At 39.2% G+C, this 25,146-nt stretch overlaps 1 protein-coding gene across 7 annotated transcripts in view; it reads right to left on the bottom strand.

The window, feature by feature from the left end:
• Positions 1-25,146, bottom strand: part of NAPEPLD (N-acyl phosphatidylethanolamine phospholipase D) — a 55,913-nt gene that overhangs the window by 24,191 nt on the left and 6,576 nt on the right. For 5 of the 7 annotated variants that reach the window (XM_049893113.1, XM_049893118.1, XM_049893116.1 and 2 more), the window contains exon 2: positions 2,567-2,876. In XM_049893113.1, the coding sequence (XP_049749070.1) occupies positions 2,567-2,876 (310 nt within the window). Of the gene's footprint in view, positions 1-2,566; positions 2,877-15,556; positions 15,736-17,493; positions 17,642-25,146 lie in introns of those variants that run through there. The other 2 variants (XM_049893114.1, XM_049893117.1) reach the window with 2 other exon arrangements.

The raw sequence follows: 25,146 nt of genomic DNA, 5'->3' as shown, positions 1-25,146 counted from the left end.
GGAAAATCCCAAGGCCCATAATTAACTAGTAGACTAGCTAATGTTTTACTTTTCTTGGGGAAAGAAAAAAACTCTAACATTCATTGAACCACTGCTCTTTGCCAGGTGCTTTAAGTACACCATGTCATCTCACGCTGCGAAGCAGACATTACTGCCATTTTACAGGCAGCCAGGCCAAGGCATAGAGGTATCACTAAGGGATTTACCAAAGTCATACAACAAGTAAGTGTCCCTCCAGGACCGGAATTTAGATCTTCCTGACTCTAATGACCCTCTTTTCAGTACTGTAACTCCTTCCATAGCATAAATATTAACTTACGTTAAAATTAAACAGTAAAAAGCAAATTCTTCACATGCCCCCTTTGCCATGAGGCCAGAAGAACTGCATGGTGCCCAGCTACCACTACTGAATGTTTTGACCAAAGATTCTATGGAAGAATACTGATTAAAAGGGGGGAATGCAGAACAGAATTTCAACTTCTCATGAAATCCAAATTTTCTTGGATCCATGGAAGCTAGATGAACCCCCAAAACTATTACCCTGTAATAATCTTTAAACATTAAACCTTAAACCAAAAATATTCCCTAAAGTCTCCTTAAAACCAAAAAACAGTTTAGCTTAACTAGTAAAGAATGCGTTTTAAGATCTACCTATATGGGATCAAATTGACAACAGCAACTTGAAAGATTAGATAGGAAACTTAGGGGGCAGTGAGTTTATGTTAATGAGGGAGGAACAACTCAGAAAAAGACGGTGAGAATGGTTGCACAATTTGAAGAATGTACTCAATGTCACTAAATTGTACCTGTAGAAATTGTTGAATTGGTGTATGTTCTAGAAGGAAACAGTTTTTCAGATTGAAAGGGCCCACTAGGCACCGAGCACAATGAATAAATAAAGAACCACATAAAATGGTGCCAAAGAGATGATCCTCAAAGATTCTAGAGAGAAAATAGAGGTCATGCACAAAGGATCAAGAATAAGGACTGCACTGACCTTTTCCATGGCAACACTAAAAGAAGGTCATTGAGGTAATGCTTTCAAATTTTGAGAGGAAATGGTTTCCAAACTAAAATTATATATACAAACCATTTATCAAAAGTGAGATTAAAGTCACTTTCAAAAAAGCAAGGTCTCAAAATACTTCCCACGCACCCTTTTTCCAAAAGCTCTTTAAAAACAGGCTCCACAAAAACAAGAAGATGCCCAAGAAAGAGGAACCTGTAAGATGCAGAAAACAGGGGCCAATACAGAACAGGCAAAGGAGCTCAGGATGATGGTGAAGGAGACCCCAGGATGGAAGCTGGCAGCCAGCCTGGAGACCTGTCAGCCCAGACTACAGCCACGTGCTAAGAGACCACCTGAGGGGTCTGAGCCAGTGGAAAATCATATTGAGAAGCCCTGGAAAGAAGAAAAATGTCTTAAATACATAGAAAGCTAAACAGATGAAAAAAAAGTATTATTAACACCAGAAAAAAAAAAAATTATAAGAAAGGAGACATAGCCATAATACATTACTCAGCTCACCAAAGAAAAATATTGATACAGTCACAATAATATAAACTGTGAAATTAACTTAGCCCAAAATTGTGAGGTATCTATTCTGTCTGGCAGAATAGGAAAAAGTCAAGGAAAACCAAGGGGCAGGGTACGGGATGGAGAGTTAAATCTGATACTCTAAGATTGTCATGAATTGAATTGTGTCCCCCCAAACTGTCTGTCAAATTGGCTAGGCCATGATTCTCAGTATTATGTGATTGTCCACCATTTTGTCATCTGATGTGATTTTCCTGTGTGTTGTAAATCCTACCTCTAAGACGTCAATGAGGTGGGATTAGCGGCAGTTATGTTAACGAGGTAGGACTCAATCTACAACATTGGGCTGTATCTTAAGCCAATCTCTTTTGAGATATAAAAGAGAGAAGTGAGCAGAGAAACAGGGGGACCTCATACCACCAAGAAACAAGAGCCTGGAGAATGGTGCATCCTTTGGACTCAGGGTCCCTGCGCTGAGAAGCTCCTCAACCAGGGAAGATTGATGACAAGAACTTTCCCAAAGAGCTGACAGAGAGAGAAAGCCCTCCCCTGGAGCTGGCATCCTGAATTCGGACTTCTAGCCTTCTCGACTGTGAGAGAATAAATTTCTCTTTTTAAAGCCACCTGCTTGTGGTATTTCTATTATAGCAGCACTAGATAACTAAAACAATGACAGAAGTCAGTATAAATGCCAAGGAATGGCACTCATTCCTATTCCTTAGAAAAATGAAGGTAAACTCCAAAGGAAACAACGTAAAAGGTTGAAAGTTGTTGCCTCTGAGGAGGGGACTGGGTGCAGGGGCTGGTTAGAAGACTGGTATTTTTCTCTAAGCCTTTCAGTACTGACTTCTTTTTTAACTATAGACATATATTTATTCTTGTAAAAATTAAAAAGCAACCTGTAGCATAGCATATGTATAAAATAGTTGATATGCTTCATTTGAGTGTCATAAAAGACTTCACAGCAAAGTTAAGTAACGTATGTACTAGGAGTAAATACAAAACACTCAAAAAAGCCAAAAAAGCTACCTCTTTGGAACAAGGAATACTGCTGTGATCTTTTTCCATTATCAGCCACCTGAGAACATTTGGAATAGAGAGATTTTTCCACGTTGGCCAAGGGTTAACAAATCTTCCATCTTTTCCTCTCTTTGATTTAGTTACATCTTCCTCTAATCTATAATCCAATTTGAAGCTTTTCCTGGAAAATCTAGAAGAATCACTTCCACTAGAATTCCGTGCTAAATTTTGGCGTTTTCTGACTACTTCTTTAGGATATTGGCTGCTTGTCATCAGGAACTGGTTGCCTTCAGTTTCATCCATGTCCTTTGGTGAAGAACTAAAAAAAGAAAGGGAGAAAAATACTGAATTTAACATAAAGGCATTAAAGTACATTGTTGTTGTGAGCTGTCATCAAGTCAACTTCAATTCATAGCGACCCCATGTGACACAGAACTACCCTCTTTCATAGACAATAAAATTTTCTCCAAACTTACAAAAATATTATGTCTCTATTAGCTAAAACTTTCTTCCTGCAAAATACAATTTTAGAATTCAATATTAAAATCCATTACTGTTGAGTCAATTCTGACTCATAGTGACCCTATAGGACAGAATAGAACTGCCCTATAAAATTTCCAAGGCTGTAATCTTTATGGAAGCAGATCGCAACATCCTTCTCATTCAGAGCGGCTGCTGGGTTCAAACCACTGACCTTTCGGTTAGCAGCCAAGTGCTCAACCACTGTGCCACCAGGGCTCCTTAAATCCAGTATTACTGTTGCTAAACAGAAAACATATTTGCTTTACTTACTAGCATTACAAACCACTCAAAACCCCTTATCTGCCATAATCTAAAACAACATATTTGCCCAGCCAGTATTTAAACATGAAATTTTAAATTTCAATGACACCCTGTACAATAAATTAAGCCACTTTCATGAATCTATAACATGCTCATTACTTGAATTTTTTAAATATTATTGTGAAGAACACAAAGCAAGATGGACTGCCTTGTTCCACTGAGGATACCTCAGGAATTCAAATGACTTACATATAACCCCACTAAGGCCTAGTCATTTTACACTGAAGATAATCTGTGACCAACATTCCTAAAAAGTGCAATGAGGCCAAATCCCAGGAAAAAAGATATCAACACATTAATTGAGAGGCATCTGAGTAATGCATTTAACTGGTTAACAATATAAATTTGAATTAATTTAGATTCAGAACTGCCAAATCAGTACAGTACGTATCCCAGCTATGTGACCTTGTGCAAGTTTCTTAACTTCTCTGAGCCTTGATTTCCTCATCTATATAACAGAGATAATAATGTTACCTGCCTTCAAGTTTTATTAAAAGAATTAAAAAAGCTAATATAAGTAAAACACTTAGAAGTGTGGTAACATACATATATGCACATGATAACAGCTTAATAAATGTTAGCTGTGGCTGCTGACTTGCTACTACTGCTGCTACTTCCACCATCACCACCTGTCAAACCAAACCCAGTGCCGTCGAGTCAATTCCGATTAGATTAGCGACCCTACAGGACAGAGTAGAACTGCCCCAAAGAGTTTCCAAGGAGTGTCTGGTGGATTTGAACTGCCGACCCTTTGGTTAGCAGCTGTAGCACGTAACCACTATGCCACCAGGGTTTCCACCTGTAGGGTAATGCTATTCACCTGTATGCATCCCCCCCGCCCCCCAATGGAATCAGCTTTGCTCTTCCCCGAAGCATGCTGGGAATGAATTTGGGATTGACTTGGGCTAAGGTACAAGGCCAGGAGTGGCATGATGGGGCCAAGGCCCAGGAATGCCTTAGCAACAAGAAGGAAAACATCTGGGCCTGGACGTGAAGTCCCTGGGAACACTGGCTGCCCAAGGACGTGGGAGAAAAACAATGAGCCTTGGTCCCAGCTGGAATGGTATATAAGCTTGGGTGCCTTGCTAGGCGGTTGTGGAAAATAATCCAGCCAGCCGCTACTGGAGAGCAGCTGCTTGCCCGGGTAAGTTTCCCTGAATAAATTCACGAATCTGGAAAGGGATATTTGTCAGTTCTTGGGGTTACCTGCCAGGACACACAGTGAGGGTCTTTCCTTGCTGGGGGTGTACCCCGACACCACCACTACTTAAGTCACTAAAATTCTTAATTTCAGAACTACACACGACTCCAGACACATAAAATGATAAACAACGTGTTAAGAATTTATCTGCCATAAATTTCATTTCTTTCCTACTCTGTTAAGCAAACACTTGCTTCCTGTTCAATGAGTTTAAATACAATAAAAAAAAAAAATACAATGCATACACATAACATACTTCATAACCCTAAGAAAACAGACATAATAATGAAAAGCCAAATATTTTTATAGCTACACATGATGTTTAAATAGAAATACTGTCCAAAAGAGAAAGAACACAAACCCCAGAATAAATGCATACACCGAACCAAGCCTTTTTTCCCTGTAAATAGTCTGTGGTCTGGAGAATAATCACTCTTAAGAATTCACAGCTGACAAAAGCTAAAGTACAGAATGTTGTTCAGCCATCCATCGTTTGTTGGAAAGTCTAAATGGCTAAGAGAGAGAGTCTTAGGACATTTATATCCTGGGCAAATAACTTAATCTTCTAATCCTCAATTTTCTTATCTGTAAAAGACCTACCTACTATGGTTTGAAAGGATTAAATGAGCTAAGGTACATTAAGTGCTTGGCACTCACCAAGTGCTAATTCTTTTTTCTCCCTAGTCCTGTTAACTGGCCACGCATCTAAATTCTTTAAGGTCTATTCAAGAGCAACAGATCTGGGTGATTAGACCAAAGGACTAACGGACCACATGAACCACAGCCTCCACCATCCTGAGCCCAGAAGAACTAGATGGTGCCCAGCTACCACCACCAACTGCTCTGACAGGGATCACGATAGAAGGCCCCAGACAGGCGGGAGAAAAATGTAAAACAAAATTCAAATTCACAAAAAAAGACCAGGCTTACTGATGATCTGACAGAGACTGGAGGAACCCCCGAGATTATGGCTCCGGGACACGCCGCTAACTCTGAACTGAAGCCATTCCCAAAGTCCACCTTTCGGCCAAAGATTCAATTAAAAAAAAAAAACCAAACCCGTTGCCGTCGAGTCGATTCCAACTCATAGTGACCGTATAGGACAGAGTAGAATTGCCCCACAGAGTTTCCAAGGAGTATCTGGTGGATTCAAACTGCTGACCTTTTGGTTAGCAGCCATAGCTCTTAACCACTAGCCACCACGGTTTCCTAAAGACTAGCTAGGCCTATAAAACAAACAAATAACGCACACGACGAACGTGCTTTTCAGTTCTCATTTTCCATGAGGCCAAATGGAAAACACCTGCCCAAAAGCAACAACAAGAAGGCAGGAAGGGGCAGAAAAACTACACGAATGGACACGAGGAACCCAGGGTGTAAAGGGAAAGGTGGAGAGTGCTGACACAATGTGGAGATTGCAACAAATGTCACAAAACAATTTGTGTATAAATTTTTGAATGAGAAACTGATTTGTGTGAACTTTCACCTAAAGCACAATAAAATATATTTTTTTTTTAAATAAAAAAAAAGTAAATACACACACAAAAAAATCCAGGTGAGTTATCTCAATTCTCACAGAGAGACTTTACCTGGGTTATAATTAAGTTCAGGCTGAGGCTTTTACAAAGAGCAGAAACAAAGACCATCCACTTAAACAGCAATTGTCATTTTTTATAAAACTACAGCTAACACGCCAGCACTATGATCCTTAGAATCCCTTACACACAGGTGTACACAATATAGCACATCTGCTTGAGTCTGGTTCTGGAGATGAACCTAAAAATTTCTCTCATCAGAAAACGGAAACGACATGGCCTTACTATACTCCTGATTTCCCAGGGCTCTGGATGTCACACCATTCAATCCTCAGTTGTTATTGAGGGGTTCATCTCCGGGAGGTGTCAACCAGCGTCTACCCGTTCTTCTAGATGTACTCTGTGCTATTTTATTCCTAAATACCATGTTCAGCACTGAGTTTTAATTTGTAAGTTGTCTGAAGTCTACTTGAATTGGGTTGAGCATAAATCTTAAGTAGAACCAAGAAAAAAAAAAGGACTGAAGAGACAGAAATGGCCACATAAACCAGAGACTACATCAGCCTGAGACCAGAAGAACTAGATGGTACCCGGCTACAACCGATGACTGCCCTCACAGGGAACACAACAGAGAACCCCTGAGGGAGCAGGACAGCAGGGGGATGCAGACCCCAAATTCTCATCAAAAGACCAGACTTAATGGTCTGACTGAGACTAGAAGGACCCTGGTGGTCATGGCCCCTAGGCCTGCTGTTAGCCCACGACAGGAACCATTCCCAAAGCCAACTCTTCAGGAAGGGACTGGACTGGAAAATTGGATAGAAAAAGATGCTGGTGAAGAATGAGCTTCTTGGATCAAGCAGACACTTGAGACTATGTTGGCATCTCCTATCTGGAGGGGAGATGAGAGGGCAGAGGGGGTTAGAAGCTGGCAGAATGGACACGAAAAGAGAGAGTGGAGGGAAGGAGTGTGCTGTCTCATTAGGGGGAGAGCAGTTAGGAGTGTACAGCAAGGTATGTATAAATTTTTGTATGAGAGACTGACTTGATTTGTAAACTTTCACTTAAACCACAATAAAATTTTTTTAAAAAAGGACCGAACTAATTTTTATATACAATTTGAGTATAAATTTACCACTACATCAAGCCATATCCACTAAGCTGAACCTAATATAGAAACTTTTTAATATCTTAAAGGCTCCTACAGTTCTCAGTCATTATTTTTCCTCACATAGCACCCCACTCCCCACCCCCAACTTAAAAAAAAGATGTGCAGAGGAGAGAAAGAATAATATTTCTATGCTGTTGTTAGGACAAGTACACTACAAGAACAAATAATCATAAAGATGATGGAAACAGGGAACTACATTTGGGGAAAGAAAGAGAAGTGAATCCTACATCCTTGAAACCAGGTCTTTAAAACAAAACTCTAAAAAAGAGTATTAAAAGGATGTTTGACAGGAACTGGGAACCAACATAAATGTATCAAAGATAAGTTACAGTGCCCAAATCTCACCTTTTTGGTTAGGGTTACTAGATTGGTAGATTACAAGAATATAAATCTAGCCTTTGCTATAATCCAAATCCACAGCTTTCAGCACAACATTGGAGAAAGTCTTCCACGATTTCCTTGGGAATAAGTTAAAGAAATGCAGGCTGGACATATGGTGGAACTTAGCTCACTTAAGGTCATATAGCTAAAAGGACTTAACACAATGCATTAGTTTCTCCGAGTGGGGTCAATTGGCCCATTTCCACAGATTCACCAAAATAACATAAATCAATCCCCCACCTACCCTTAGAAAACTAAATGAATTTCATGAAAGTGTCTCTGAGAGCCGAAAGTACCTGATAAAAAATTGGGTTTTGATTTTAGCTTAGTTAACACTGAGTTGCTCTTTCTGATGGTAACTGGCCAATCACGAAACAAGAATTACTTGATTCCAATAACAAGGTCAAATCATAAGCAGATAAAGAATTTGTTTATTTCCACTGCTATTTGTTCATGGCAGAATGGGAAACATCCAGTCTACTAAAACCTTGAATCAAGTTACTTATGATATCTTAAGGAGAATCAAAGCTAGTCAAAGTCCTAATTCCTGCCATTTAGAACTTGAATTTGACTAACCTCTCTAGTTCTTAAAAGTAGTAAGATAATGAGGGTTCTCAAGAACTCTGAACCTGTAAACCCTATAAGATCATAGGATGGGGATCCTGAGTTCTAATCTACAGAATCAAAGACTGGAAAGGGAAGTAAACCCACAATTTTGTAAAACTCTCTGTCACTCGATCATTTTCAGCTAGTTAAAACAAAAAATGAGTTATACATAAAGCCCACTAGTTGCTTATTCACTATTCACTTATCACACTAACAATATGTAGATGTATTTCAATGTAAAAATAGGTACATACCTAACTCTCTGTTCATTCAATAAGTATTTTGGAGCAAAATTCCAAGCTAGACTATATGAAAGATGCAAAGGTGCCACTGGCTATGCACCTAACCTTAAGTCCACTAGGGAAGGTGGACAGCTAAACAGAATGAATTAGCTACTGTAATAAATGTATAAAAATGCTGTAGTAGTCAAAGGGCATAATGTAGGAGGGGCTCATGGGAAGAGGTGTTTGGGCTGAGATCTGCAGGCTGACTACAAGCCCATGCCTGTGAGGCAAGTAAGCCAGGTGCTACTGTCTTCATTTAATAGATGAACAAGCACAAGTTTGGAGAGTTTATGTCACTTCTCTGTAAGGTAATATGTCCAATAGATGGTAGAGCTGACCTCATGCTGCCCCTTGTAAGGATAAACAGCTTGTGAGATACATGTATTTGTTAGACAGATTTTTTCACATACACATATATGTCTATGTAGACATATTATGCATATTAATCAAAAAATATATATTTATTTTTAAATATGCATAGATATATTCTTTTAATAATTCTACCAAATATGTATTTTTGGCTCATTATTTTAAAAAACAGATGATAAGGGGTAAAGGAGAAAAAGGCACTGTGACTAAAATGCACAAAAACAAATCCAACGGCATGACACAGGGCCTTCAGACAGCATCTAGTAATCTAATTACCTGGGCCAGAAGAAGCAAGAAGGGATTGTAAGGAGAGACAGTATAGATATAGAATGGAACCAGACTATGGGCCTGGGCTGCCACATTAAGGAGTCTGAGCTGTACCGTACGAACGGGGAAAAATTGAAGGGAAAAAAACTTAGGGAAGACAACTCTGGTACGAGAATGAAAATGAAATAGAGTGACTAAAAACTGGAGGCAAGGAGTTGGATTGTTGTTGTTGTTAGGTGCCCTCAAGTCGGTTCCCACTAATAGCGACCCCATGTACAACAGAACAAAACACTGCCTGATCCAGTGCCATCCTCACAACCGTTGCTATGTTTGAGCCCATTGTTGCGGCCGCTGTGTCAATCCATCTTGTTGAAGGTCTTCCTCTTTTTCCCTGACCCTCTACTTTACCAAGCATGATGTCCTTCTCCAGGGACTGGTCCCTCCTGTTAACATGTCCAAAGTACTTGAGATGAAGTCTCACCATCTTCGCTTCTAAGGAGCATTCTGGCTGTACTTCTTCCAAGACAGATTTGCTCATTCTTCTGGCAGTCCATGGTATATTCGACATTCTTTGCCAACACCATAATTCAAATGCACCAATTCTTCTTTGGTCTTCCTTACTCATTGTCCAGCTTTTGCATGCATATAAGGCAAGTGAAAATATTACGGCTTGGGTCAGGTGTACCTTAGTCCGCAAAGCGACATCTTTGCTTTTCAACATTTTAAAGGTCTTTAGCAGCAGATTTGCCCAATGTAATACATCGTGACTGCTGCTTCCATGGGTACTGATTGTGAGTACAAACAAAATGAAACCGTTGACAATTGTAATATTTTCTCCTTTTATCATGATGCTGCTTATTGGTCCAATTGTGACAATTTCTGTTTTCTTTACATTCAGGTATAATACATACTGAAGGCTGTAGTCTTTGATCTTCATCAGTAAGTGCTTCAAGTCTTCTTGTGTTATCTGCATATCACAGGTTGTTAATGAGTCTTCCTCCAATCCTGATGCCATGTTTTTCATAAATCTGGCTTCTCACATTATTTGCTCAGCATGCAGTTTGAATAAGTATGGTAAAAGGATACAACCTGACACATGCCTTTTCTGGTTTTAAACCATGCAGTATTCGCTTGTCATGTTCAAACAACTGCTTTTTGGTCTATGTACTGGGTCTGCATAAGCACAATTGAGTATTCTGGAATTTCCATTCTTTGAAATGTTATCCATAATTTGAAGAATCAGAGAGCAGGAAACAGAAGAAGCCTAGGATATCCCCTAATAACGAAGTACTAGGCTACATGTTTTACACATTTCATTTAAATTAATGTTCCTTCCAAACCAATTACATCTTCTAATTAAAGCACAAAGAAGTTGACACTCCAAAAGATGAGGGAGTGACAGTGAGAAGAAAAAGGAGAGAACAGAATAGATCCAAGAGAAAATGAAGAAGCTGAATCAGTAAGACCTCAGAGTATCTGAATGGTCTCAAACTTTAGACAATTAATAGGGCAGGTGAAAGAAGGGACTATATAGTAGTGGGAGGAGTCACAGATGACAGCATCACTAACCAAGTAAAGGAATTAGTGCAAAACAATTATTTGGAGCATAGGAGAGAGGGTGGATTTTTGATCCAGGCAGTTTGAGGCCAAGTCTGAGATCACAGGTAAACAAGAATCTGAGAGGAAGTACTCACTGACTCACACCCAATGGGGACGAAGACCCTGGAATCCAGGTAGCTTTGGGGGTGATAAACGTGAAAGTGAGAGAACAGAGAGGTTTCCAAAGTCCTAGAAAGTAAAATGAGAGTGAAATATGCATTCAGGGATCTGTGTTCTCTGAATAACAAACTTTTTCTAAGTTATCTATTCACACTGTCTCCATTTCCTCACCTCCTATCTATTCAGGCTTGCATCCCATCAACCCACAGAAACAGGTCTCACTACCAAATAGCTGTTAGCTGTCTTCTCTTAACACTATCCTCCTTCTGCACCAACCTACGCAAAATCCAGTGTCCAGAAGTGATCCTCTTAAAGCCAAATTTGATAAAACAAACAAAAAACCTTTGAAGGATTCCCCCTTGCTCTCAGAATGTGGGCAAAAGTCATTAGGATGGCCCATGGGGGATGTCTGTGTGTGTCTAGCCCTGCACACACTCTCCTTTGCTCCTTGTGCCCAACACATACCACCTTAGTCTATCTCCTCAGATGCATAGTACTCCCACCCTCAGGGCCATTGACTGTCACCACAGGGCCTTTCACATGATCTTTTCTTTTCCTTGGGGTGGGGATGAGTGTGAAAATAGATATTCACAGGATTATGTACTGTCATGAAAGGCGTTTGAGCAACACAAAATGTTGGAGCACTAAGAGGCACCATTTCATACTATGCACTGTTAGAATGAAATGCTAGAAAGCAGCAGAAGCATGTAAGAATCTGGACCATGATAATCTAGACTGGTTCTTTTGGAGGAAAAGTACCAGGAACTCATCAGTGAATATGCAAAACTACAAGCTCTGCCAACAGACGTTCCTTGTCCTATGGTGAAATGCGTGGATCCTGCCTGAGAGCTGCATCATGTGAGGCCACTCCTGATGAAATATCAACCTTCTGGTCACTCTGTAGCAAAAATCTCACAAAGGACATCCTTAAACACCAGAGATACAATGACAGAAAAACTAGGAATGAAGAAGAGTGGGTTATATGTATGGTTCTGCTATTAACTTGGTTTGAGCTTTGAGAACACAATCACTTCAAATATCTAGGCTGGAATTTCTTTAATTAAATGTAGCGAATTTCCCAACTACTTGTTATGTATATGTCTCCAAAGTTCACACTGAAAGTGAAAATTCTACCTTGATTTCTGTTCAACATTGAGTGAAAGTAGATTTGCATACTCATAAGTATATATAAATTGTAAACTACCTGTGTTTTAAAAGGTGGTTGAAAATTTGATAAGATCTTTACATAATTGTGTATTTCATCCAGTTTAAGATACCACGAAATGTAACAGTGGTATTACATGCCACTAAGAAAGTAAAAATGCTATCAGTTAGAATTATGTCATCCATTATATGACACATTTGACATCAGTGGTATTAAACTGTCTTGAAATTTATGAAATATGGCATTTTATATATGGAAATATATATGTTGGAACAGAAATGAAAACATTAGCCTTGGTAATTAAATACACTTAGAAGCATAAATATTTTGTGAAAACTCCTTTCTTCTGTTTTCTTGCGCAAAAGACCTCTGTAAAGTGTTAAAAAGCAAAGATGTCATTTTGAGAACTAAGGTGTGCCTGGCCCAAGTCATGGTATTTTCTATCACCTCATGTGAGTGTGAAAGCTGAACAATGAATAAGGAAGACCGAAGAAGAACTGATGCCTTTGAACTATGGTGTTGGTGAAGAATATTGAATGTAACATGGACGGCCAAAAAATGAGCAAATATGTCTTAGAAGAAGAGCAGCCAGAATGTGCCTTAGAAGCAAGGATGGTAAGACTTCGTCTCACATATTTTGGACATGTTATCAGGAGGGACCTGTCCCTGGAGATGGACTGACACAGTGGCTGCAACAATGGGCTCGAGCATAGCAATGGTTGTGTGGATGGCGCAGGACCAGGCACTGTTTCGTTCTGTCGTACATGGGGTTGCTATGATTCGGAACTGACTCAATGGCACCTAACGACAACCTTTCCTCTGTGAACAACAGCTAGTTATAACACATACAAAACAGCTAAATTTGGGCTACAAAACTAGAATCCAAAACCAAATTTAAAGATAATAAAGCCCTATGACAACTGATAGCTATAAATTACTTTTTTAAAAAGCAAAGAGAATGTTTTCTCTTACTAAGACTCATATTTCTGAATAACTGTTTTTTTTTTCTTATGGAGTGATTCAAGTTACTAGAAAGAAGTCTCCAAGCGGAGTCATATAACTGAGTTCCAAAGAAGGTAATAATGTAACATGCAAAAGTCATAACCACGAATTGAATTTCCTTAAGATACTACAGTAGGATTTATATCTAATAAGAAATTGAGCTCTATCATATACTTATCAAGCCATCTCATAACTGAATAGATACGTAAAGGTAGTCAATAAGCAATGAAAAAGTGCTTAACATCATTAGTCATTGTTAGGTGCCATGAAATTGATTCTGACTCAGAGCGACCCCATGTGACATAGCAGAACTGCCACATAGGGTTTTCTTGGCTATAATCTTTATGGAAGCAGATCGCTGGGTCTTTCTCCCTTGGAGCTGCGATTCAAACCACCAGCCTTTCTGTTAGTAGCCAAGTGCTTAACAGTTTGCACCACCAGGGTTCCGTAGAGAAATACAAATTAAAACTACAATGAGATACCAGGATATACTCACTAGAATGACAAAAATTTAAAAGACTGACAACACCAAATGTTGGCAAAGATGTGAAGCAACTAGAAAAAAGAAAAAAAAACCCGAAACCCAGTGCCATCAAGTCGATTCCAACTCATAGCAACTAGAGCTTCCATGTATTGCTGTTGGTGTTGTTATATGCTGTAGAGTCAATTTCAACTCATAGCAATCCTATTGGACAAAGTAGAACTGTCTCATAGGGTTTCCTAAGCTGAAATCTTTATTGTAGCAGATCACCAGGTCTTTTCTCATGCCCAGCAGTTGGTGGGGTCCAACTACCAACCTTTTGGTTAGCAGCTGAGTCCTTAGCCATTGTGCCATTAAGGTTCTGCAAATGAAAACATATGTCCATCAAATACTTACACAAAAATGTTCAGAGCAGCTTTATTCATAACAGCCAAAAACTGGAAACATCCCAAAAGTCAATCAACAGGAGAATGGATAAAAAATTATGGCATATTAATACAATTGAATATTACCCAGCAATAAAAGGAAATAAACTACAAATACATGCAACACTGTGCTGAGCAAAAGAAGCCAGACATAAAAGATTGCTGTATGATTCCATTTATATGAAACTAGAACAAGAAAATTGGTGGGGGGAAAAAAATCCAGACTAGTCATTGCCTCCAGGGAGGAGCAACTGACTGGGAAGAGAACTTCCTAGGATGATGGAAATAGTCTATATCTTGACAGTTGTATGCATTTGCCAAAACTTCTCATATTGTGCACTTAAGATCTCAGCATTTTACTGTATATAAGTTTTACCTACAAAAACAAAAAATAAACAAATATGGAACTCTAGTAGGTTTACCTGCTGCAATTGTATAGGCTAGCAATTATAAAACTTTCTATGTATTCCAGATTTAAGCAAATGAATTAACACACTGAGGATAATGGAAGTCAGGTTTCATACTGTTGGGGGAAATATAAAGGAGGAAGACTAGATCATACCCTGTGGCATTGGATTTGAATAAGAGGCACCAGTATGAACTTCATGGTTTCTATTTTTATATAGATAAATAAATATAAATGGGTATGTGTGTGAGAGGGAGAGAGAATGATTATTAAAGCAAATGAGGGGGGCAAAATGTAAACAATTGTTGAATGCGGAGAAAGGATATATGAATATGCCTTGTACCATTTATAGTTTTTCTTAAATTTGAAATTATATTTAAAAAAAAAAAATTCTTTTAAACAGCATCTGGATGTTAAGTACTCTCTGTACTTGTCTCTGTAGCAATACAGCTCCCAGTGTAAGACAGGGCTCAGAAGGAGTCCTTCTAATACTAATTTTGGCACCACTTTGCCTCAAAACACTGGCCACACCAAAAAGATTTTCTCCATTTAAAGCAAAACCCAAAACACCCAGCTAAAAAATCGTTGAATGGCTGACCTTAGAAATGTACTGGAGCCTCACCATAAAGCTGCCCTTGGGGTCCATGCCTGCATCTGACAGGTGCAATCACTCGATTAAGTTCTAAGGTCTGCGTAATATGAGGAGGTGCCCTGACTGACAAGGAAACCAGGCTCAAGGGAAGCTGCAGTGGCCCCAATCACACACCCACTCTCACAAGCACTTATTTTTTTTGAAACAGAATGAAATTAAGGATTTGGATATACTATAGCTTCTGGAATACATTAAACATTTATTACACTAAGGAAAATATAAATTCTATCTAGTAGCTATCAAAGGAAACCCTGGTGGCGTAGTGGTTAAGTGCTACAGCTGCTAACCAAAGGGTCGGCAGTTCGAATCTGCCAGGTGCTCCTCGGAAACTCTATGGGGCAGTTCTACCCTGTACTATAGGGTCACTATGAGTTGGAATCAACTTGATGGCACTGGGTTTGGTTTTCTCGTTTGTTTGTTTTAGTAGTTATCAAGTACATTCTCTACATTTATTTGAAGATTAATTGCCTATTTAATAGCAGAAGGACTTACCCCATGCCTTTAATCAGAGGTCTGAGCTATGACTTTTGGTGACGAGAGGTCTGCCAAGTACAAATATTTTACTCCAGTAATTGCACACATGGGTAAAACACTTTCAGAAAGGAAGAATTCTCTTTCAAAAGCAAATGCCTCATCATTTCTTTTGTTGACATTTAAGATTTGCCAATTGCCTAGAATTGAATGCAATACTTCATTTAAGAAGTTAAACAAAAAAAAAAATACATGAAATTGCAGAACACTCTTCTTAGAGTATACATTTAATAAATGCTAACTGAGTGACTGTCCATCACATACCAAGAAAGATACTGACATTAAACCTGGATAATGTTTAGAACTGTATTTTTAGATACCTCTGACTAAATAACACTATTCATAATATTACGTTTCCCTCACCTTATCTTTATTGAAGAAAAGAGTCCTTTTAATACAATGCTAGACAACACAGCTAATAAAACTATTTCAATGCACTGACACGTTTGCAAAGGGCCTCAGTAGGTTAGAATTAAACTGCTCCCATCTTTTGCATTCAATACAGATGTCATGGGAGACGGGCATTAACCCCCAGAGGCATTCGGGAGACTCGTAGGAAGGCAGATACGTTCAAGCGTGGGAAGTACCCTGGATAATGAGAGGGAGAACGTTCTGTGGGAGGCTGGTACACAACATACATCAACAAAGAAAGTACTGCACTGTTTGTCAGCCCTGTGGATCACTGGATTTCATTTTTAACTCGCTTTATTGACTTAACAACCAGTTTCTCTGAGAAGCTGAAGAAGATCAAAGCAAATAGGAAGCTTAACATACAATACCTAGAATCATACTAAAAACAAGTTATGGCAATTTTTAATAATGATTATTGAGTCAAAAATATTAGAATTCATAATATACATATGCATATTTATACATTTAGATATATGTATTTATAAATCAATATATCCCACAATCAATTTGTCTTCACAGGAATGAAAAGAACATTAGCTGGGAGTCAGGAAGACAGGACACCAGTTCTACCATTCTTACTCATCTGTTAAATAAAGATAATAATCCTAAATGTCTCCCTGAAAGGCCGTAATGAGGAGTAAATGACACCACAGGTTGGTACTGTAAAGTGCTATACAAATGTAAATTGTTATTATTACTATTATTTATGTTCAGCAGAAGAGTAAACAAGACATAGATACTTTTGATTCAACTGAGTTGTTTTTCAGGTGAAAATATAACATTTTAGAGTTCCAGACAGATTGGAAAGGTAGATTGCTGAAAATTTTCCATTTTTCTTTCCTTAATAATTTTACATACAAAGACTACAAAAATATGTTGCTTATCCTTTATAAAAATCACACAATTTTCTTGTATTAAAAAAACTGTATAAATTTGTTTTATAAAGTGCTCATCTGACTATAGACAGAAATACTACTTTGCCAGATAATTCACCAAAAAACGCTAGCTTATGGCAAGCATATTAGAACTCAGAGTACAGAGTTTTGAGAGAAATGAATAAAAAACAATTGGGCTCCTCAGATACTAAATTAGAACCTTTTTTTTTTTTTTAAAAGTAGTCAAGGACAACAAGTGCTCTTTATCATAGATTGCCAAATGCTTTGAAATCCTTAACTATTAGACAAAGTTCAATATATTGAACTACGGAAGCCATTTTACAGGCTATTCATAGATTTCAAGCCACCAAAATACATAAATAGTGCTTCCACTACAATAAGAGTTTTTATACAGTCATGAGCTACGTTCGTTCAGGTAACATCCAACCACAAATTTGTCTGTGGGCTCATAAACTCAGAAATCTGGACTGGAGAACTGGACGCAGATACACTAAAACATCTTTAACACAGAAATACAGTAATAATAATCATAATGTTTCAATGCACGTCACAAAGTAGTACCCTTTTGTTATTATGAACCATTGTGCGTACCTCGAATTTTTAATATAATAAGCTTTACAGGGGTTGGTTCGTAACTACGAGTTGTACTTAAGTTGGACATTCATAACTCAAGGACTGCCTGTGTATGATACGGTGTTCACACAACGTCCAAATTACATAATGTCCTATTTCATAGAACGTATCATGGACATCAGGTGACACGTGACTGTACATATAAGAAAGAAAAGATTTGATTAGAATTAGAAATAATAAAACAAGTTAAACATACAGCTTAAGATCAAAGTTCATTTTAAAATACTATTTACAGTATTAAAACTAGAATCCCTAAAACGAGCAAATTAAAGTAGTTAAGGTAAATTTAGAAAATATGCATAAAATAATATGTACATATGTATTGAAATGCCATCGTTATCATCGCCTTGAATCTTAAAATAATACCACACACAAAGTATAGATTCATTTCTGGTGTAATCATTAATAATATGTAAATGATACACAGAACTATTTAACTGAAAAGGCTAGGGGAAGATGGACAGGGAAGAGAAATAAACTGATGCCTTGTGAAACTTAAAAAATGTATACTAAATTGGTTAGATTATCTTAATTGTTCTTTTTTTACTAATCCTTTTTCAAAGGAAACCCTGGTGGAGTAGTGGTTAAGTGCTATGGCTGCTAACCAAGAGGTCAGCAGTTCAAATCCGCCAGGCACTCCTTGGAAACCCTATAAGGCAGTTCTACTCTGTCCTATAGAGTCACTATGAGTCGGAATCGACTTGACGGCAGTGGGTTTGGTTTGGTTTTTCTGGTTATACTTTCAAAATGTGGTTATTCTCTCTTTCTCTCTCCTCCCTCCTCCATCTATGTCTCTGTCTCATAATCAATTACACAACAAAGAAATGCTTTCTGTTTACAGCATAACAGTAAGGAAAAGGAATGAAGAAACATATGTATCTGTTGCCCCCCCTGGTAAGAATGTAAGGTTAATGAGTGGGAAATGCACTCTTTTCCTTCTTTCTGACTTTAGTTCTGGTTTCAACTTTTACTCTACTGAACTCTGTAATCTTTAAAAAGTCACTTACTATTGCTGAGGCTCACTTTCTTCATCTGTAAAATGAGAGAACTGTGCCATATCTCAAGGGTCACTTCCACCTCTAAAATTTTAAAAATCATTTGGCTGCACCAAAGAGCCAGCCCAGGCCACAGAAGAGCTGTCTGCTCTAACAAGACCTTGGCTGTGGGCCACTCCTCCCAGTTTTCACTCAGAAATCTCCACGAGAGCAGCTCAGGTTCTGCCCACCTTCCCTAGGGTAACCTGCTCCAGGATAAGCAAAGTATTTTCACCTGAGAACAACAAAGTTATCTCCTGGGAGAAAGTTTTTAACTCCCCACATTTATCAGACAGCCCAGGAGATTACTCAGAGCATACAAAATGTTACTTCAGAAGATACTTCGTGACAAATCTGATAACATCATACAGCCACTAGACTTTCAAACTTGTAGTAAGATTTCAGATATAACTTAAAAATATTTTTAAAGTCATAATTAACAAATATTGTTTAAATGTCTACTATATCTAAGTTCTAGCTCTCCAGGTCCTATGAGGATTCAAAATCCTTTAGAGGAAAAAATTATAAATATCAAACAGATTATGGCATAAAATCTTTCCAGAAGTATCAGCTCTGAATAATAAAAAATGTGTAGTCTTTAGAACACACTGGCCCAGATTCTTCAAATGGTGAGGAATACTCTTCCTTACAGGCTGAGTGGTCTACACTGAAAGTCCTGTGATCCCACGGTCAGCGACTCTGAAAAGACTCATAACCTCCTGAACACCGCCAACAAGTTAGAGGGCCCTGAGGTCAACAGGGTAATAGAAGCAAGAAAGTCACTGGAGAGGTTACTTGAGCTCCTGATACATTCACAAATGAATTTGGCAGAAGGGCAGACATGTTATACTGCCCTGGATGTCATGCAGTTGCCAATCCTTTGTGAGAAAGAGGTAAATGACAAAACAAAGCAGCACTGGGGGCTTTTACAAGAAAGCAAGGCCCAGGGCACTGTTGAGGTCAAACCTTGTTCAGGACCCTGGCTCCTGAGCCTTTAGCACAGTGTGGTAACAGACCTTGAGACCTCCCCAAAATGGTTAACTAATAGAAACTTGAAGTTCAAAGGAACTTTGAGGTCCCCAAGTTCTATTTGGTACATTCTTTCTAATAATACAATCGAGTATGTCATAAATTGTAAAAGCGTATAAAAATGGACAGAATTAAAGTATACTTAATCAGTTGTCAGGAAAAGGCACATTACCAGGAAAAGGGATACAGGGTTAAAAATATTTTTAAATAAATATCTGCCAACCTTGCTCCTTTGTCATCTTTTAAGCTTTAGTTTCCTTGTTGATAAAATGGGAATAATAATGTTGCCAGTTCACTGGGTTATTGTATGGATAAAGGACAAAATGTACATAAATCATAGCCTGGAGTCATGACACAAGAGACTCTCAGTAACTGTAAACCACTACTTTACTATACACTGTTTAATAAGGGTTACTGTCATCAAGTGCAGAGCCCTGGTGGTGTAGTGCTTAAGAGCTCGTATGCTAACCAAAAGATCAGCAGTTTGAATCCACCAGCTGCTCCTTGAAAACTTTATGAGGCACTTCTACACTGTCCTATAGGGTCGCTATGAGTTGGAATCCACTCAACGACAACGGGTTTGATTTTGGTTTTTTTGGTTGTTAGCTGCTGTCAAGTCAGCCTCCAATTCATTGCGACACTATACACAACAGCTGGTCCGTTGTGATCCACGGGGTTTGCAGAGGTATTACACCGGGACTTTCTTCCTAAGAAGGGTTAGTAGAATATATATTCCATTTTTAAATTTCTGCACTAATGAGAAGTGGAGACAGAGAAGCAGCAGCATGAATAAACTGAAATGGAATAAACTTTGGAATGTGCTTTTGTTCTTATATTTGAATAAGGGAAGGTCTGGTTTTCCTGGAGTTCACAAAACTCTTAAAACAAATATGAAACCACGATTCTCCACAGGATTCTTACCCAACCCCATAGCTCCTTGTGGCCTCACCAAACCTTCTGGATTTACCAGGAGATTCACAAAAATCTTGATAGTTTCCTGTCTCCAAAAATACAATCACCCTCACCCCTTCATCTTCCCTCAGTGAAGCCAGGAGCAGAAATGTGCAAACTCAGATACTAACTGGCAGCCACATCTAGACTGCACCTTCCCCAAGGCTTCAGCCCCGGGACACAAGATTCTTTTGCTCAAATGAAACACTTCCCATAATGGGAGTAGGCAAAACAGGCAAGCAAGGTCAACTCTAGATAAATTCGAAGTAGTTAAATTTGTCCCCTTAAGCATTTCAGTGTCTTGCCTCTCCTACCCAAGGGACTCTACTAATCTCAGATTTCCCCCCATCTCCCCTTACCATTATCAAAACAGGTTGTTAGGAAAGGATCTGATCTCCAGTTTGTGACTGATAAGGAACAACACGTGACTCCTCCCTAGAGCATTTCAAAGTTAGCTGGATACAAAATCTTAAGCCACTGATTCTCAATGCTGGCTGCACATCAGAATTACCCATGAGGGTTTCGGGGTGATTCTGATGCATAGGCAGAATTGAGAACTACTACTTTATTAGCAAAGAGGTAGACATCAGCAAAAGAGGTCATCGGCATCAGCAAAGAAGTAGGACATCAGCAAAGTCATCAGCAGAGAGGCATTTAGGAGGAACTGAAATAAATTCTCATTAAGCTGTCTGCCATAAAGCCTCCTTTTCTTTCTTGCCCCACACTCCAAATCTGGCATAATCCCAAAACTGACACATAACACTAGGGCTAGGATGATGTATACAGCTGGGTACAAAGTTTGATAGGGTCGCAGACTGTACTCAGCTTATCTGAGGCACAAACTTGACCCTGTGCTCCCGGGAAGCCATAGGAAAGAAGAAAAGAAGGTAGGGAGGGAAGGAAGAAGGGAAGAAGGAAAAGAAAAGAGGGGGAGGGAGGGAAGGAAGGAAGGAAGGAAAAACCAATCAGTAATGGTTCACATTGTCCATAATAACCCACAACAGTCTATACATGATGACTGCTCAATAAACATTTACTGAATGAATTAAATGAAGAACAGAAGCTTAAACTCCTAATCACTCTTGATTTGGAGATAATTATTTTTTAAAAGATCACCTGCTGGAAATCAAACTATAGAAGTAAAAATAACCAAAGAACAGTGAGACAAAAGTCAACAAAGGAATTCCCACCAACTCTGCTGTTTTGCTAGGTGCTGTCAAGTTGGCTTTGACTCATAGTGACCCTATGTGTAAGAGAATGAAATGCTGCCGGGTCCTGTGCCAATTCACAACCACTGCTATGTATGAGCCCACTGTCGCAGCCACTGTATCTATCCATCTTGTTAAAGGTCTCCCTCTTTTGAAAAGTGGGTGCAGAACTCAAATTCTAGTAAAAAGACCAGACTTAATGGTCTGACTGAGACTGGAGGAACCCTAGCAGACATTGCCCCCAGACTCTCTGTTGACCCAGAACTAAAACCATTCCCGAAGCCAACTCTTCAGACATAGATCAGACTGGGCTATAAGACATAAACCAATACTAGTGAAGAGTGTGCTTCTTAGTTCAAGTAGATAAAAAAAAAAAGAAAAATCTTTTTTTTACACAAGACTAAATAGGAAGCTCCTGTCTGGAAGCGAGATGAGAAGGTAAAAAGGGACAGAACCTGGTTGAATGAACAAGGGAAATCTGGGGTGGAAAGCAGGAATGTGCAGTCACATTACATGGATAGCAACTAGGGTCATAGAACAACGTGTGTATAAATTTTTGTATGAGAAACTAACTTCAGCTGTAAACTTTCAACTAAAGCACAACAAAAAAAGATCTTCCTCTTTTTCACTGACCCTCTACCTTACCAAGCATGCCGTCCATCTCCAGGGACTGATCTTTCCTGATAACATGTCCAAAGTACATGAGACAAAGTCTCACTATCCTCACTTCTAAGCAGCATTCTGGGTGTACTTCTTCCAAGACGGACTTGCTCATTCTTCTGGTAGTCACTGGTATATATTCAATATTCTTCACCAAAACCGTAATTCAAATGTGTCAATTCTTGTCTTCCTTTTTCACTGTCCAGCTTTCACATGTATATGAAGCGATTGAAAATATTACGGTGCACCTTAGTCATCAAAGTGACATCTTTGCTTTTTAAGATTTTAAAGAGGGCTTTTGCAGCAGATTTGCCCAATGCGATATATCATTTGATTTCTTCACTACTGCTTCCATGGGCATTGATTGTTGATCCAAATAAAATGAAATCCTTGACAACTTCAATATTGTCTCCATTTATCATGATGTTGCTTATTGTTTACTGGTTCAGTTGTGAGGGTTTTTGTTTTCTTTATGTTGAGGTGCAATCCGTACTGAAGGCTGTAGTCTTTGATCTTCATCAATAAGTGCTTTGAGTCCTCTTCGCTCTCAAAAAACAAGGTTGTGTCATACACAAATCGCAGGTTGTTAATGAGTCTTCCTCCAATTGTGAGGCCGTGTTCTTCTTCATATAGTCCATTTTCTCAGATGTACTCAGCGCACAGATGGAATAAGTATGGTGAATGGATACAAACCTGCCACACACCTTTCCCAATTTTAAACCACACAGTATTCCCTTGTTCAGTTCACACAGCTGCCTCTTAGTCTATGTATAGGTTCCACACAAGCACAATTAATTACATGTTCTGGAATTCCCATTCTTTGCAATGTTATTCACAATGGTGATGAAGTGGTGGTAGAGTGGTAAAGACTACAAAATGCCTATTCTAACTTCTCATCTTCCTTTTCTCCTTACGATGGTTAGGTTAACTATGCATCCCACCACTCATCTGTCAGTGGTGGTTTGTGCGCTGCTTTGATGCTAGAAGCTATGCCACCTGTACTAAGCAAGGGGCACAGTAGGTAAATCCCACCTTTATTGATAACTGCTTCTCTTTTGCATGGTAAGAATCATCATGAATACAATTTCCACCCAGAAATTGATGCAGTCTTCACATTACCACGTTTCCATTAACCTCATCACCAGCCATTGACGTGGCATTTTCTCTCTCTGAACCTAACCACCCAAAGTTAGGTCGGACCTTACAAGTTAAAAGGACACAATCCTTCATATCCACTGCCTACACAGCCCTTTTCTGAATTAGCCACCCTAAGTTAAATCAGACTTCACAAGTTAGAGGACTCAGTTCTTCCAATCGCCAGACCCTGCCGGTCCTCATTGCACCCCGTGGGTTCATCAATTCTCTACAGCAGCTCACAGAATTCACAGAGAATATCTATACTTAAAGTTACCCATTTATTATAACAAAGGAAGAGACGCATCTGACAAGGTCTGGGAGCGGTCCTGGAATGAGATTTCTATTGTCTCTAGGGATGTACCACACCCTTCCGAGAACACGTGCTCTCACCAATCCAGGAGGCCCCCATCCATGTTCAAAACCTTTTATAGGTTTTATCACAAAGGCATGATTGGGGCCTCACTGCATCCTCATGATTGACAAAACAGAAATAAAAAAAAACAAAACTCAGTGCAGTCGAGTCGATTCAGACTCATAGAGACCCTATAGGACAGAGTAGAACTGCCCCATAGAGTTTCCAAGGAGTGCCTCGTGGATCTGAACTGCGGACTGATTGACTGAATCACTGAATATGCATGATTGACTGCATCATGCCCCCTCCCTTCCTGAGGTTAATTGCCAGGTGTGGTCTTTGTGGTCCCCATTAATTTGCAGGTGCTATCTGAAGGTTTTACATAATAAAGTCACCTCAATTGCTCTAGAACTTCAAGGGCTATCTTTCAGGAACCAAAGACAAAGGCCAAATTGAGTTCTTTCAAATAGCAACAGGGTTACCCACGGTGGGCAAGTTTCAGTGGAGTTTTCAGACTTAGAAAGAAAGGCCTGGTGATGTATCTCTGAAAATCAGCCAGTGAAAACCTATAGATCACAAGAGAAAACTGTCTACTTGCTTTGGAGGAGGGAACAATGCTAGACGAGGACATCATATTTGGTGAAGTAGAGGGCCAAGGAGGGCATGAGGGATACTTAGTGAGATGGACTGGCATGATAGCTGCAACAATGGACTTAAACATCCTGTTGAATGTAAGGATGATGCAGAACCAGGCAACATTTCATTTTATTGTACATAAGGTCGCTGAAGTGCGATGGATTGCTTTTACATGGCCTTTCTCACCATGGTCTTGTAACTCCCACAAAAAGACTGGATGGTACTATTCAAATGAGGTGCTTGTGGCCCACCAAGAGGATTGGATAGCTTGCTAATAATGTAAATATGGGCATGGCATCCTTGTGGGGGTGGGACTATGCAAACAAGATATATAGAACCCTAATGAGGGGATTGGTCAGTTTTGCCATCCTGCTAGGCTTGCAAGAGAGCCAATTCCAGAGCAGAGAGGGGACCTACTACCTCCAGGAAAGAAGAGCTAGTTGCAGAGTGCATCTATTAGACCCTGGATCCCTGCACAGAGACCCTCCTAAACCCAGGAGATAAGAGAGGGAGCACTGTAACACCGAAGATGGCAAGAAGCACTGGCAGAGAAACTGCAGCTACAAAGGCAGCAGAACCAGGAGACCAGCAGGAGACTGGGCAG

Source organism: Elephas maximus, chromosome 8, assembly GCF_024166365.1.
Source record: "Elephas maximus indicus isolate mEleMax1 chromosome 8, mEleMax1 primary haplotype, whole genome shotgun sequence".
Lineage (NCBI taxonomy): Eukaryota > Metazoa > Chordata > Mammalia > Proboscidea > Elephantidae > Elephas > Elephas maximus.
Note: the sequence above shows the minus strand (reverse complement) of the source record. Positions and strands in the feature narration are given on the sequence as shown.